Genomic DNA, 17,398 nt, shown 5'->3' on the forward strand with positions numbered 1-17,398 from the left:
CATTCACACAAGCAGCACTTGAGCAGCTAGCAGGCTACCTGGTGAAGCAGAACTCGCAGTGGCCGCCCCTCTCGTTCACTGTCAGGACGTAGGAGTACGCCGGACAGGCGAACACCAGGTCACCCACTTGGAAGTGCCGCGTTGCTCTGACCCCTCGGCCTTTCCCAGGGCTCAGGAATCTCTCACAGCCTTCAATCCCCTCCGACTTCATTCTGGGATCGTCTCCTTCACGACTAGCACTTCTTCTTTGCACTGCTATAAACGTAAACTCGTCGAAGTACCCTTCGTGAACAAGAAATGAGTGTCTGTTCAGTGGATTTCAGGATAATAACTGCAGAAAGTCCAGCAACACTCCCCAACACACCACATGGTAAGAAGACAAACAGCTAGCCAGAAGGTTTACGGTATAGCCAAGGTTGCCAGGTATGCCTAAAATACCCCAAGCTCTCTATTAAAACAACAGCAATAATAAAAAAAAAACCCACAACCATCATAACCAAATATATTGTAATATGTACAGAAGTTTTAAGACGTATACAGATATCTCGAACATGACACACCTTGTATTATTATATGTAAATGAATAAGTAGACAAATTCACTGATAGTGTATTATTTTTCTTTTCTTTTAAAAGCCCATTCATTCATTTTTAACCGTTTTATCCTGACGAAGGTTGCAGCTTCAGCTAATAATTCACTACATTTAAATCCATCCACATTCATACGTGTGCTGTGTATTATTTAATCTATAAAACACGCAAATTTCAAGTCTATGGGAAAGATCTGGCAACCCTGAGCATAACCATAGATACCTGCGCGGTCCTAAAGCCCGCAGTGTAACAGCCCAGCTAACAAAAACACTCTACGTCATGGGAACGTCCCCCTGAACCCTGAACCCCTCCAGTGGGCGTGTTTATGGTGCCTTTAATTGCTGGAACTGTTTGTTAATAATCTAATAACACATAACAACTGATAGTCTAGAAACACAGTTTATTTTTAACAAGACATGAAACAGTTTGAGCAAGTGCGCTTTTGGCTCCAGTTTATTTTGTGTGTGTGTATATGTGTGTATGTGTGTGTGTGCAGTTTGGGCCCCAGCTATTTTGCTGCACGCCTGCAGTTCTCTGTGTGCAGGGCCTAAAACAATAAAACAAAGCAGACTTTTTAAAAAAATATTTTTAATTAGGACCTTATAAGCTACAACCAGTAGAGTGACCATAATACAGTCACAAAAAATTGAACGAACCCTCAGCGTCAGAACTGAAACCCTCTACATTCTGAAACCCTTAGCGTCAAAACGGAACGAATCCAACTATATAAAGCTTTGTGTATATCTGAATCAGGCCAGACCAATTATAACTTATAAATCGCAGACAATAGCAAATCTTGTACAATGTACTGTGTAAAATATTCACCTATAAACAAAATGATCTGTAGAAATAAAAAGATCTACATTTGTAGTTGTAAATAAAATTCTGAGTAATGTAATAGATATAGAGAATAGCACTATGGTCACACTTATCAATAGAACTGTACAGATCATGCTGTGATTATTTGGTATATTTCCTCATCCCCTCTGAAATTAATTCCTGATTAAGCCACTGGCTGATCTTATTGGTTGTGCTTTGAAAAGCACAGTGTAAACTGGGTCAAAGTTGAATTTGAGTACAGTGCCAAGGCATTGCATCCAAGCAGCATTGCTCTCTCTATAGGGAAACAAGGGCTTCGCTGGCAAAAAAAAGTTTCGCCACTGATCATCTGTACGCAGCCTTACCTATTCAACACTGAAAACTACATGTCCATGTGGCCACCTGATCACCGGATCTGGCAACTCATACCTGACACGTGATAACTGATATCTCACATATAATACTGGAAAACCGATACTTGATACCAGTGATAACTGAGGCTTGAAGTAATATATTATAACTCTTGAGTAGCTGTGGATGGAGACACGGCTTTATTATACATATGATACATTTTATTCGGATACAAAATGCTCTGCTGGAACAACACTGATGACTGACAATGATACACAACAATGTAATAATATGATATACTGTGAACATGTAGCTACTACAGGCTGTTTCAGTATTATTTTTTTGCAAAATCGCATGGGCTGAATGAAAGGAGGGGGGCACGGTGGCTTAGTGGTTAGCACTGTTGCCTCACATCTCCAGGGGTGGGGGCTTGAATCCTGCCTCCACCCTGTGTGTGTGGAGTTTGAAAATCTTCCCATGCTTCAGGGGCTCCGGTTTCCTCCCCCAGTCCAAAGACATGCGTTGTAGGTCCAAATTGTCCATAGCATGTGAGTGTGTGTGTGCGATTGTGCCATGCGATGGGTTGGCACCCTGTCCAGGGTTTCCCCCCACATTGTCCCCTGAGCTCCCTGGGATAGGCTCCAGGCTCCCCCCTGCCGCGACCCTAGGATAAGCAATACAGAAAATGGATGGATGGGTTGAAAGAAAGGAGGCAGCAAGCAGTATTTGGCCTGCAGACCTTGAGTTTGACATGTGAACTAAACCATAATCTACTTAGTGAAAAATCATATTTTGGATGATACCTGTATGCATAATGTTCACATTTGAGTAAACTATGATACTGTGATTTTAGACTGTTAAAAGCTGGCATGGTTTCACCTCTAAAACCATCTACCCTGATCAGTCTGACCAACTGGAACCAACCTGAAAGTGACCAAAATCTTCTAAAACCATCTAACCAGATCAGTCTGACAAACTGGAACCAGCCTGTAAGTAACCAAAATCTTCTAAAACCATCTAACCTGTCCAGCTAGAACCAGCCCAAATATGACCAAACCCCTCTAAAACCACTCACAGATGTTTAAAAGAATGATGAGTTTAGAGTATTTCCAATGTACATCTTTATCCAGAGCAACTGGAGCAACATATCCCCATGCCCAGGGTCTGAGAATACCATAAAGCAGTTGGAGAGTAGTTAGCATAAAAAGTTAGCATCAGTAGTTCAAGTTCATTCCACCACCTTGATGCCAAAACAGAGAAGAGTCTTGGCATGTCTTCCTTGAAGGATAGTAAGCTGTGGCTTGAAGTTAATATGGCACAGAGTGTAATGCTAAGTGTCTTCAGGTAGGTGGGAGCTGGTCTGTTTTTGGCTTTGTAGGCAAGCATCAGTGTTTTAAATCTAATGCGGGTAGCTACAGGGAGCCAATAGGGGGAACACACCCCTATGGGGTGTTGGAAAAAACTCAGGCGAAGTCATAGATAGCTGCCACTTGCTCAGGAGTGATGAAACTCTTGAAACCCAAGTTATGACGGGAGACCTAAGCTGACCTAATTTACTGGTTATAATCTCAGGTAGATCTACTTTCCAGTGTCTATCCGAGCATGTGCATGTGTCAGAGAGTTTATGAAAGCAGATTATAAACTGCAGCTAATTTTTGACATATTAAAAACCTTCACCATGTTCCTGTAAAAACAGTATAATGTAAAAGCAGACATTAAAACAACATGCTTTAGATTGTTGACTTTCAATGATTTGATTAACATAGAGAAAGCATCATAATTATGTTGCCACTAGATGTCACCAAGTGATCTTGTCTTTGCTCTGTTACGCTGATGTGTGCAAGAACCTATGTGGTGCACTTGCACATCTTTGTAAATGTAATGTAAATATTTATTCACATATTTATACATATTCTCATTAGCATTATATGATATTAACAATTTTGTAGAACTTTCATACTTGAAACTAGTTATTTTATAAAAAATGTTACCAAATGGCACATTACTTGCTTGTTTTATTTCAGCAACACTTTGGCTTTTATCCAACGGGTGTATGAAACAACAATTAGAAAAATTTAATTTATAAATATAATTTATATTTATAAATTTTTAAGTGTACTATATAGTAACTGAATTATTTAGTGACTTGAATTTATAATAGCGAATATATATTTATAATTATTGTGTAGCACATTCAAGACGCCATATATTAACTTAAGTATATTGTTTATAGTGTAAGGCTAAGACATTATAGGTTCATATGAATAGATAGATATAATAAGAATGTTAATATATGAAATAAATGAGATGATCTATATCTATACTACTATGCTACTGCCTGGTTCATTGTGGCTTTTTATTATAGATCTTTCCTCTGTTTCATCTAAAGGCATTTTATTTCTGAAGAAAGGGGTCTTTATTTATTCCTATTTCAGATATTCTTCCTTGATGAGGGTTGAGGTCAAAATTTTGTAAAGTTTAATTAGTTTAAAAAATTAATATGGCAATATTAGCGAACAAAATTATTACAAAGGACAATCCTGCAAGTGCCTTGTATTCTTAGAGGACACGGGTTAATCCATACATGTCGAAAGAGGTAAACATGAAAGAGGGATACTGTCCTCTTCTAGCCGTTAACATGCTTTCTCTGTGCATGTGAAATGCAACATCATGTTTTATGGTGCTTGGGCTGCTGTTTGGTCTGAAGTTGAAGAAAGACAAACTCAGTATGTGGTGAGATGGCAGCTGAATCATCCTGTGAGAGATCTTTCACTTCCCAAATTTCCTAGAATGCACTTTAGTTTCGGCCCCATCATGCTGTTGATTCTACCCCTGGTTGCCATTTAGCCTGTAGTGTCAGTTCCACTAATACGACTTCAAGCATGATCAACTTCAAGGCTCCTCAACAGAGGCAGAATGCTTTAAAACTGTTTATTAGTTGGCAAAAATGGTCATTCACTTTAAATACTTCCCCCGCATACTTTAAAGCTTTCCCTCCATCCTTCTCTTGCTACATGCCGTGCCATAGTGTGCAGTGGTCATCTGCAATTGGCTGCTCATGGCAGGACACTTGGTACCCCTTACAACCCCCTAGTCGGGAGAGAGTGGGGGTACCTCATAAAAGTAGCAGAAAGATGCATTAAAGGTTGTAAATATACACATCTAGCTCAGTGAACTGTGAAAGTTCTGAACTGTTTTTTTACAGCTTTGTTAAGACCAGAATGCACAGATGTTAAAACAGGTTCAGATGTAGCGACAGATGGTGTTTGATTATGAAGCAGACTGTTCGCGTAATGCAAAGATGCTGCTTCAGCCCAACTGTAAGAAGCCCGTCTGCTCAAAGCTGAGGGGGAGGGAGAGGGGGACTCAGGTGGCCCAGTGGTTCTACGAGGAAAAAAAATAACAGGTTATGTGTAAGAATTCTTGAGGGGAAATTTGGCACATTCAACCCAAGCTTGTGTCCTTTTCCTGTGTATAAAACATGCTTTAGGTGTCGGGGATCATCTCACTGCAGCAGTGATATCCGAGTCCAAACAGCTGTAGCAGCGTCAATTGACTGTGATGCCAGTGTGTCTTCATCACACATGCCCGAGATATGTACCTTAAGTGATAATCAAATAATCAAGTTCTCAGATATATCTCAGAACACCTTCATGCTTGTATGCGCCAAAGACAATAAAAAAAACAATTTAATGAACATTAAAAAAAAAAAAACAGTTGAGTTTAATCATGATTAAGCCTACTAAAAAGGCATCTAATATCTAACTGCAAGAGTATCCACGTTTTACAAATATTTTTTCCTTTCTTATTTTTTTTTATTAGAAATAACATGATCCTGACATTATGCTTGTGCTTTTTTTTTTAGGGAAGCAAAAAGGAAAGAGAGGCTGGTGGCAAAATTTTCAACAATGAATGGGCCAGTACAAACACAGCTGTTTTATTGTTGTGCTGTTAAGATGTGCCTTTCAAAGGCACGCTGATGAAATCAAACAGAAGGGGAGCGCTACACGGTTCTGCTTGTCATTGTGGCACAGAATGGGGAGCGACCCTGCCTCCTGTTCAGTGGAGTCACTGGAGTGCTTAGGCAGCTAAAGTGTCTCTTTGTATCAGCTTGTAAATTACAGCAGTGGCTGCTTTGCTTCTTTCAACCTCCTGGTGCAGTTGCCACACACCGTTTTTTTTTTTTTTTTTTCAACTAACCAAACTCCCCTTTTTATTCGTGAGGCTTTTCTTTTTTAAAGTTGCAGTAATCAGTTTTATTTTATTTCTTACCTTTATAATTAACCTGGATAATATGTAGAACATGATAACAAGAAAATAATAGTTTAAGCAATGGCCTCAGGACAGATGTACTAGGTGGCTGAGAAAACCCGTTTGGAAAACTGAATTACGATCCAGAGTGCTTGTTTGTGTTTGGATGGGTCTCTTGTGAGTCATTTTGTAGTCATTTTCTAAATTTTATATGGTACATAAATTGTAAACAGAGCTACATTTTCTTTGTTTCGCTCAGAGATGACAGGGAGTACAAGCATTGCACTCAACTATAGATTTTTTTCGTTTAATCCGTATTACTATATGATGAAATATTTAGAATACTTTAAATGATAAACACATTATCCACACTAAATCGAATACTTATTCAAGATGGATTTATGTCTAGTGCATGTAAATCAAGCTAAAAAAAAACATATTATATATATTATATTATATTATATATTAATATATTAATTTGGTTTCCGGTAGAGATACTATGCAGATGTTTTATTCTGCCATCATCTCATCCCCAGCTGAGGAGAGTACAAAACTAGTTATTGTGGTGAGGAGGGCCCCAAATTGAAATCTTTCACATATCATTAATGCAGAACATGCACAATTTGTCAACCCCCTGTACCCTGTCCATTAGGATAACCATAGGATCATTGTTGACCAGATATTATATGGGTGCTATACAATTTAAGCACAGCAGTGACACTGACATGGCCGTGGTGTGTTACTGGGCATTGCACTGGTATGAGTGTAGCAGGCACAGTGGTATTGCTGGTGTTTCAACCCATTAAACTCTGGATTATCATTCAGCTATTCAACTTAATGGATATCTACTATAATTTATTATAAGTAACTACTACAGTTGCAATTAATAGGAAAAGGTATGAACATACCTTTATATAAAAAGTTTACATGCCCCTGTAAAATTGTAGGCTTTTCTGAGCTAAATCATGTCTAATCATTTTCCAACTTTATTGGGATATTTTGGGAAAAAATAAATAGAAAAAAAACTTACAATAACCTGGTTGCACAAGTGTGCACCCCCAATACTTTGTTAAAACGCCTTTTGCTTTTGTAATACAGTCTTTTTGGGTAAGAGTCCACTCATTTAGCACACTTGGCAATTTAATTCCTTTGTCATTCCACAAGTTTTTGATTGCATTTAGATCTGGTCTGATTGGGCCATTCCAAAACCTTGATCATTTTCTTCTGAAGCCATTCCTTTGTTGACTTCCTTTCGGTATTTTACTGGAAGGTGAAAATTTTCTTCATCTTTTAGCTGTATAAAAAAGATGTGGAGGTTTTTTGCCTGAATAGGCTGGAGCTATCCATGATTTCCTCCATCTTGACTAGAGCCACAGTCACAGCTGAAGAGAAGCAGCCCAATAGCGTGATGCTGCCAACACCATGCTTCTCCGTCAGTATGGTGTTCTTTGGGTGATAAACTGCCTTGTTTTTATGCATATCTTTTAAAATTGTGCCCAAAAGTTCTATTCATCTGACCATAACACATTTTGCCACATGTTTTTTTTTAAAGTGATTTAGGCAGCTTGGTTGTTTATTTGCATGAGAAAGGGCTTCCGTCTAGCCACTCTACCCCATAGCTCAGATATGTGAAGAATACAAAAGACTGTTGTTACAAGCAGAGTGACCAGTACATGCCAGATATTCCTGCAGATCCTTTAATGTTGCTGTAGATCTCTTGGCATCCTCCCTGTTAAGTTTCTTTCTTGTCCTGTTGTCACTTTGGAGGGATGTCGTGTTCATGATAATGTCACCATTTTTCATTTGCTCCACTTCTTGATGATGGCCTTCATGCTGTTGCATGGTACATTTCATTTTGAAATACTTTTGTACCCCTCTCTTGATCAATACATGCTTACAACTCTTTGCGGACCGTGACATCAGCAGTCAGATGAAACCAAGAAGGTGTTAAAAAATCGTACAGAAACAGCTGATCTTTATTTGTGGTTAATCAGAATCACTTCAGTGATGACAGGTGCTTGATAATAACTTTTGAACATGACCTTGAATGTGATTGATTCATTTTGAGCACAGCTACATGCCCAAATACAAAAGGGTGTGCACACTTGTGCAACCAGGTTAGTGTAAGTTTTTTTCTTTTCTTTTTTTCCCCCAAAACGTTTTATTTGTTTTTCACTTGAATTTTGTTCGTTTTTATATGACATTAAAGGTGCAAAAAAGATGTGAAATGATTTATCTTGGTTTCATTTGTAAGTCATATAAACCTGCAATTTTAAAAGACAATTGTGGCATAAAACTAGAATTTAATATAATAATATTTATTTGTCATGGTATGTAGTATTCTGTTGCATGTTTAGCTAAGTAAATTTGTTTAGCTTAAAAAAGAATTTATAGCATATGGCTGGGCAGCACCTCAGCCTTCAGTGTAACAATATCTCCGATGTTGTAATTGTAAAACAAAATGTAACGTGTCCACAAACAACAAAGTTGTAAACAGAAGACTTGTATGCCTTATAAAAGCTCGGAGGTACTATAACATGTGTATATACACCAGAGTTTCCTTTAGCCAGTAAATACTGGTTTCTGACGATTAAACATTCCCAATGTCTGATAAAATCAAAAATTTTGGGCACAATGTCCAGTAAAAATGAAGCGGACATACATTAGACATAGTACGTTTGGAATTGTACACCTAAATAAGGTCTCTGTCTGCACAATTTTTTTCACATGCTTCTCCTGTAACGTGTACTCTGATTGACTTGCTATTACATCCTTGATACTTACGTAGTTTGTATGTGTGTGCATGCATGGTACGTAGCTAAAACATTAAAAGACAAGCTAGCATGCAGTAGAGCAACAACCAAATATATCTCAGCAAACAACTCTCAGTCATTTTCGAAATTCTAACCAGGCAGTTGGTAAACGTCGGGATGAGGAGCATTATGTAGTCCATTATGTAGGATATGAGACTGTTGATGGAGAGAGAAAAATGTTCTGCTCACACTGTGAAAGTTGGGGATGAAAGAATGATTTCACTATTCACGGTTTGTTATTATTATATCACATGTACTGCGCATAGTCCAAAATGTTACAGTGCAAAATAAACACCGAAATGAGATGACCGGATTTTGGTAATTTTTGGTAAACGTTATCATTCCTGGACACGTTGGTCGGCACCAAAATTTCTTTGTGGAAACTCTGGTATATACACTCACAGTCTTTCATCAACAAGCTGTTTCAACCTGCAGACCATCCGCACACAGGATGTTTTTTGTTTTTCGCACCATTCTGTGTCTAGAGACCATTGTGTATGAAATTCTCATGAGACCAGCAGTTTCTGAAATACTCAAACCAGCCCATCTGGCACCAACAAACATGCCATGGTTAAGCTCACAGAGATTACATTTCTTTCCCCATTCTGATGTTTGATGGACATTACCTGAAGCTCTTGACCTGTATCTGCATGGTTTTATGCATTGTACTGCTGCCACATGATTGGCTGATTGGATAACTGCATAAATGAGCAGGTGTACAGATGTTCCTATTAAAGTGGACAGTGAGTGTATATATCCGGGCATTGAAAGCTAGGTCACCTCTTAGCATTATGTAGCAACTGACAGGATGCCAAGCCATAAGAATCTTCTAGAGTTAGTTTAGCTGAATAGCATTCCTTGTCTTTTAGTGGTAACCCATAATTTTAAGTGGATAACATTTAACTAACTAATTTAGCTAACATCAATCGAATTCCTATATAAAATTCTTGATAGTTACTTTAGTCAGATTATAAACAAGTAACTCAATAGCTAGGCGAATCATGTCTTTTTTCCAACTAGGTTGCGCTTGCATTTCTTTATGTTTACAACCAAACAAATGCGTAAGAAAACTAGTTTAATGTCCGCTAGCAAATACTTGTAAACACACATGTAACTACTAGTAACATGGCTAGTATGGTTAACACAAAGGTAACACAGAGGACATCAGTTATTTGGCTCAGAGTAATTTTGAAAAATGTGCAATTGCTCTCTGTCTGCCTCCTGTTTCTCTTCTTGCTGACGTAGTTCTTCTTCTGTATATTCTGGCTCAAACATGTATTCGTGTCCGTGAATATACTATTATCTAGTGAGGACCACCACTCTGATTTGTGACAAGAGAGAAACACACACAAGTAAAATGCACAAAGTTTAATAATAAGAAATGTAAAGGTATGCATCAATATAATACAAAATATGTATCTGCCAATGGAAAATCTGTACAAATGTAGTGAAAATAATTGATTGACAATTGGATAATGAGTGGAATAAAGCTTAATGACAGACAAGCACAGAAAGTGTAGGCAGCTATTTGGATCTTATTATGTGAAGTGGGCAAAAGAGTTGATCTACTTAACAAAGTAATTATAGCTAAACTACCATGCCAATACTGAAGAAGGTATTGAAGAAGGAAGCATGCAAGTTACACATAAAGTCAAAGCATAGTTACGATTCTGTGGTGTCTCCTTGTTGGGTCCTGATCCTGAAGTGACTTCAGTCTAGTCAGTAGAGTCCTGGGACTCTAATGTGGCACAGTTTAGCAGAAATCATGCTGAAAGTCTAGCCGTGGGTCATGTCTGCATCTCTGGGGATTGCAGATGAAGGCTTATGACTTTGTGTAGACCAATTTCAGTGGTCCAGTCATAGCATCGGTTTAGGCAGTGTAATTGTGTCACTGTGCACAATTCTTCAGTGGATATCTCAGTGAAGGTCCCGAGTTCTCATATGTCTGTGTCTTGCAACAATAGAGACTTGGCTGAGATTGACACAGGATCAGCCAGAATTAAGAGTCAAAACAATCTGAAGTTGGTGATCAGAGATTCATGTGAATACTTGCACAGATGATTGTGAGCTTCTGGGATTTATACTGAGGCATGATTAGGCGAGTGTTCCTGACTCACCTTATTCAGTGCTGCTGATTGGTCAGTCATTCAAAGGGATGACTACCTTGTTCTCCTTCTTTTTGTGGGTATATTGTTGTCACTCCATATTTGAAATTGCTGTAAATGCAGTATTTCTGCACATTGGTACATCCACAAGGGCCAATATGCAGAAATACTGTATTTTATATATTAGATGCATTTTCCTCATACAATTTTGCACATATTTGCCCAAAATAACATTAAAATATATAAAGAGGCACTCCTGACAGATTAGCAAATAATGGCATACCCTCTGAAAACTTGAATTGTATTAGTCACTGAAGTTTTCTGCCTGAAAATGTTGAAAACTACATTCAACTACACTAACAGTTCAGTTACAATTAACTGATGTAAGACCCCAATTTGGACTACAAAAGGTCTGGAAACTCCACTGGAAGTGCACTATTTGCCATGCATCCTGCTATTGACATATTCTCAGATTTTCTTTTTTTTTGTACTATCTGATGCATATTACTTTTGCAACTTATTGTCTACTAGAAAATGATATGTGAATTGTTAGATTAGGTCAGACATACTAGATGACTGGGTCAGAGCATCTCCAAAACGGCAGGTCTTTTGGGGTGTTTCCGGTATGCAGTGGTTAGTACTTACCAAAAGTAGTCCAAGGAAGGACAACTGGTAAACCGGATACTGGGTCATGTGCACCTTAGGCTCACTGATACGTGTGGGGAGTGAAGTCTAGCCTGTCTGGTCTGATCCCACAGAAGAGCTAGTGTAGCACAAACTGCTGGAAAAGTTAATGCTGGTTATGATAGAAAGTTGTTAGAACACACAGTGCATCGCAGCTTGCTGTGTATGGGGCTGCGTAGCAGCAGACCGGTCAGAGAGCCCATACTGACTCCTGTCCACCGCTGAAAGCAGATACAATGGGCAAGTGAGCATCAGAACTGGACCATGGAGCAATGGCAGAAGGTGGCCTGGTCTGATGAATCATGTTTTCTTTTACAACATGTGGATGGCTGGGTGTATGTGCGTTGCTTACTTGGGGAAGAGATGGCATCAGGATGCACTATGGGAAGAAGGCAAGCTGGCGGAGGCAGTGTGATGTTCTGGGCAATGTTCGACGTCTTCTAGCTTATTTGAATGACAGGCATTTGGTTATTGGAAATTCACCTCTTTAATCTTTAGGACTGGGTTTAAGACATCTAACAAGACCAATAACTTAACTCATTGTTATTCCTTTAAATGTACAAGTGTGATGTATAAATGTTAGTGTGGTGGTGGAGGTGTGGTTAAGCACCGGTTTGTGAATGGAGGGTGGAGCTGGGGAGAAAAAGGGGTAATGAACAAGCACTGTTCATTTTTAATGCTGCACTATTTATGTTGTGTGTTTCTCTCAAGAATCCTCTTGAGCTTGTGTTTCTCTATTAATCTAATAATCTATGCATGAGCATCTGTTTACATATTTTATTTTACATATATTATACATATTTGCATGAGTACATGGCATAAAATGCCTTTAGTGGCAAAAAGGGTTTCTCAGTGAAAAAGTGCCTAACTGGGTTGATGCTGGTATCAAATGTTTGTGTTGCTTAGTTCTGTGAAAGAAAAAGCAAATGAGTAGGCCTTGTTTAGAGCCAACACTGTCAAAGGAGACACAATAACATTTTAGCCCGTCCAGTGCTGAATAACAGACCTAAAAATATACTCCCTTAATCTTTTTTATTCAAAGAATAATTTATTCAGCAATGCCATGAGAAACAAGAATACCACAAGTGTTTTTGCAAGCATTAATAACATTAATAGTAATAATTATATTATTCATAAATAATAATCACATCTATACAGCTAAAAATGTAATCACACATTGCAAACATCCTGGCATGAAACAAACCATTAACAAAATGCCCAAAAAATGGAGGGATTTCTTGGGTACCATCTATGTATAGTTACCATCTTGTGGTAAATATAGCAACGCCCTTTATACATACAGGGGCAAGGAGTTGACTAAGATTAATGCAGTCAAAACTATCAGACTTATTTTTTTTTTAGACAAAGAAGCACAAACAGCCAACAAAGTAGCTGGAATTTAAAAATTTAAAAATGCTACCTTACTTTTCATACAGATCTGGGGGAGAGTGAAGTTGTTAAGTACTAGGCAATACCAGTTATTACTCATGCAGAAGCTCCTGCAGACAGTTGGGAGATTTAAAAATCTCTGGGACCTCACTGTCCAGCTTGCAGATGACCTTGTATATGGCCTTCTTCCAGGAAGGATCAACATCTTTGCCTGCCACAATAGCATTGAAAAACTCCCGTAATGTGATCTGCGCCACTTCCAGAAATCGTTCCGGAACCTGCTGATACACAAGGAGACAAGGAGACAATGACATTAATAAATATATTAAGTTTCAACCCCATGTCCCAAGTAACCAAAGCAAAGTAAAATGGAGTTGGATAATATCCCAAATAAGGCAGGAGGGACAACCTCATCCCGAGTCCAAAGAACCGCTCTGCCAAAAATGACTGGATGCATTCTAAATAATTTTGGGTTAAATGTGCCCCGAGGTGGGTAATTTCTGTAACGCATTGCTGGGTCAATATATAACAGAACAAGTGTTGAGTTAATTTCACCATTGGGTTATGTGTAGAACCCAACTTTCTGGATTGCTTTAATATGTTAGGACTGGGCCACATGTTATTTTTCCCTTTTTCTCAGTTTATGATTACAATGTGTTTGGTACTAGGACTGTGTTAAATAATCCAGTTAATTTTAAACACCAAAACCAAATGTAAAATGTTATTTACATTCTTTATCTATTTGAAATGTACTTAATTAATACAATATATTATTAAGTACAGTGACACAATGGATAATGTGTCTGACTACTGATCAGAAGATTCTAGTGAATATATTCACTTGTACTTACAGTTGATGCCAAGAGTTTAAATACACCTAGACTAAAGATATTTACTCTCAGTTTTTTTTCACAACATTTCATGTATGATAGTATACATTTATTTTGCCAGGTCAATTAGGGCCTCTACTTTGTTCATATCAGAGATAATTTTAAAACAATTGATTAGAGACAGATTTATTTCAGACTTAATTCACTATATCAGAATTCCAGTGGGTCAAAAGTTTATGTACATGAAGTTGCACTCTGGAAGATTCCAGAAATTGATGTACTAACTTTTAGAAGCTTCTGATTGGCCAATTGTCATAATTAGGAGTAAATTGAGAGTGCAGCTATGGCTGGATTTAAGAGTCTACCTTTAGAACCAGTGCCTTTTTGCCCATGATGCCATGGGGAAAATCCAAATAACTCATCCAAGACCTCAAAAAAAAAAAAAAAACTCAAATCTGGTTCTTCCTTATTTCCAAACAACTGAAGGTACCGCAAGTATCTGTAGAAACAATTGTACACAAATATAAAAATCATGGAACCACAAAGACACTGCACTGTACATCAAATTAAAATACCACAAATTAAATACCAAGGATCAATAAACTTTAGTCTGAAAGGTTCAACTGAAACCCAAGACAACAACAAAGGTGAAGGTGTTGGAAGCATCAGGTACTGAAGTATGTACATCCATCATTAAGAGTGGATGTCCTAGCGCTATGGCCTGAAAGGCTGTCATGCAATGAAGAAGCCCCTACTCTAAGATTGGCTTAAAAAAAGCAATATTAAAGTTTGTAGTTGACCACCAGGATGAAGACTTTTGGAGGAGTGTTCTCTGGTCAGATAAAACAAAAATTCAACTGTTTGCCCATAATGATCAGTGCTATGGATGGAGGAAAATCAGCCAGAAAGTTATAACTTGGTTGAAACTGGGTCTTCTAGCAGGACAATGATCCTAAGCATACCTCCAAACTTGTAATAAAATCACTTAAGGACAACAAAGTGAAAATATTGGAGTGGTCAAAACAAAACCCTGAATCTCATAGAAAATTTGTGGGCTGAACTGAAAAAGCACGTCTGAGCAAAGAGGCCCACAAAACTGACTGAGTTACACAGGTTTTGTCATGAGAAAAAACTCCAGCAGAGTATTGTGAGAACTTGTGGCTACACCAAGATTTTGATTTAAGCCCAATTAAAAGCCAATGTCACCAAATATTAAAAAAGTGCACACAAACTTTTGATCCACTGAAAATAAGCTGAAATAAATCTCTTTTATCTATTATTTTGAAATGCCCTCTTAATAAAGTAGAAATAAAGTAGATACCCTAATTGACTTAGCAAAGGAAATGTATTGTAATATGAAATATGTGGAGTTGTGAAAAGTTGAGGTTGAATTTCTTTAGCCTAGGTGTATGTAAGCTTTTGGCCTCAACTGTACAAATTAACCAACACTTTTCATGCAGAAAGATCACTAAATCACAGTCTATGTTTGCTTTTGTGAAGTGAAGTGAAGTTAAGTAACGTGTAGCCAAGTATGGTGACCCATACTTGGAATTTGTGCTCTGCATTTAACCCATCCAAGTGCACACACACAGTAGTGAACACACACCCGGAGCAGTGGGCAGCCTTTTTTGCTGCGGCGCCCGGGGAGCAGTCGGGGGTTCGGTGCCTTGTTCAAGGGTCTCACCTCAGTCGTGGTATTGAGGGTGGGAGAGAGTGCTGGTCATTCACTCCCCCCACCTACAATCCCTGCCGGACCTGAGACTCGACTTTTTAATCCCTTTATGCAGTTGTGCTTCACTGCAGCGCCTCCAGATAGAATTACCAAGGCCTTCATGGCCTGGTGGGTATCAGCAGGGGCAGCTGGTATCAATGGTCTAGGAGGGCTATCTTTTAAGGATAAAAAACATTAATACAATGTTTAATTTTTGGCATCCACATCAGATTATTTGCTTTTAACAGAAGTCTTAAAGTAGATTATTTTGGAACCAAACACAACAGCATCACAAACGGACATAAGAAAAATAGACAGAATGGTATGGAATGACAAAGGGAGTTATATCTTCTGAGCCCATAGTAGATTCGTCAAGAAATCAAAGGCAGTCAGTTGTAGTGGCAAGTAAAAAAGTTGAGTCAAAAAACAAGAAAAAGGTCAAACAATTGAGCGAACAGAGTATAAACAGGAAAACTGGAACAAAAATAGAATGAGGCAAAAGGTCAAAAACAGGAAGATAAAGTGAAAAACACTCAGAATTGCAATGAAATGAAATTACAAAACCTGGCAAATAACTGAGTTAAAGTGTGCTGTTTAAACACACTGACTGATTAACTGGAAATAAGAAACAGGTCAGTCCAGACTGGAACACCTCCCCCTCCTCTGAGTAGCGAGCAAAAAGAGGAGAAAATAAAGAGGAGACTAGGTAATTGTAAACAGTGTGTTACAGGGTTAATTCTACAAATTATTTCATAAAGAACAATGACTTTTTTGACTTATCTTTCAGCTAGGAAGCTTTAGACATAGACCCCATGTAAACAAGCAGATCCTCTCTCCAGGTTGGAACCTTGGAGTCTCTCCTCTGTATCAGTCTCCTTATTCCTTGTGGCATCTTGAAGCTTGATGAAGCTGTCTATGCACTGTCACCCAAACTTGTTCTACTTTGCAGAACCACACATTGACTGCTGTTGGATCTATCTGGGGTGGGTTCCACGGGAAGAGTGGTGCTGATGACCAAAAAAGCAGTGGAATGGGGTTAGACCAGTAGACACATGTTTCAATGAATTCCGGGTATACGTGGCCCAAGGGATGAATTTGGCCCTATTGACCTGTTGATGGTGGCGGTGGCTTCTGAGAAACCTTCCAATCTCCTGGTTAGTCCTTTCCACTTGTCCATTGTGGTTGGGGATGGTATCCTGAGGTAAGGCTGATAGTCACCTCCAGCGTCTCTGTGAAAGCTCTCCACACACAAGAGGTGAACTGTTTCAAATTAAATCAAATCAAATCAAATCAAGTTTGGTCAGAGCAGTCATGACAGCAGCTGACCTCACCCGTACCATCTTGGATTGACATGGACCTGAAGTCAGTAACAGTGACCTCTGGGATATCATAATGGAGAAAGACCTGTTCAAAAGGTGTCTCAGGCACCTGAAAAACTGGAGGAAGAGTTCACATCTGTTGATGGTTTCCATAATTGTTGTGAAACCATTGGAGGGTGGGAGATTCATGTCGAAGTCCACTGCTATCAAGTAACATCTTGAGTCAATGTGGGCCACCAGTACTTTTGTTGAAGTATTTGAATGGTACTTATCTCTCATTAAGTGTGTGCATGTGTGAGTTAATAACTGGTATTTAATTACATTGCTCATAGCTCCCGTCCATTGGGAATTTCTTTATCTAAGTCTCAATTTGTGAACTATTCTGTTGCTCAGTACACCACTTGCCTCTTCTTCCACTGGCAAGCGTGGTCTCCCTTGGCACAGGTTTTTTTCACATTGCCCACTCTCGGACAAACAATATATGGATATGTGCCGCTAGCATGGTCAAGTGGTTTTACTCACCATAACATACTCTAC

The 17,398-nt window shown here is 38.6% G+C and overlaps 2 protein-coding genes and 1 long non-coding RNA gene across 3 annotated transcripts in view; 1 reads left to right on the forward strand and 2 right to left on the reverse strand.

The window, feature by feature from the left end:
- Positions 1–415, reverse strand: part of smyd2a (SET and MYND domain containing 2a) — a 23,322-nt gene extending 22,907 nt beyond the window's left edge. The window contains exon 1 of the mRNA XM_026926229.3: positions 39–415. Coding sequence (XP_026782030.1) covers positions 39–211 — 173 coding nt within the window. The 5' untranslated portion in view covers positions 212–415. The remainder of the gene's footprint in view (positions 1–38) is intronic.
- LOC117598313 (uncharacterized) lies at positions 235–10,493 on the forward strand. The gene is made up of 3 exons (XR_004578986.2): positions 235–370; positions 2,613–2,748; positions 5,625–10,493. It is a non-coding gene; the product is annotated as an uncharacterized LOC117598313 (long non-coding RNA).
- Positions 10,494–12,636: 2,143 nt separating this feature from the next.
- Positions 12,637–17,398, reverse strand: part of prox1a (prospero homeobox 1a) — a 37,884-nt gene continuing 33,122 nt past the window's right edge. The window contains exon 5 of the mRNA XM_053237710.1: positions 12,637–13,279. Coding sequence (XP_053093685.1) covers positions 13,094–13,279 — 186 coding nt within the window. The 3' untranslated portion in view covers positions 12,637–13,093. The remainder of the gene's footprint in view (positions 13,280–17,398) is intronic.

Source organism: Pangasianodon hypophthalmus, chromosome 10, assembly GCF_027358585.1.
Source record: "Pangasianodon hypophthalmus isolate fPanHyp1 chromosome 10, fPanHyp1.pri, whole genome shotgun sequence".
Lineage (NCBI taxonomy): Eukaryota > Metazoa > Chordata > Actinopteri > Siluriformes > Pangasiidae > Pangasianodon > Pangasianodon hypophthalmus.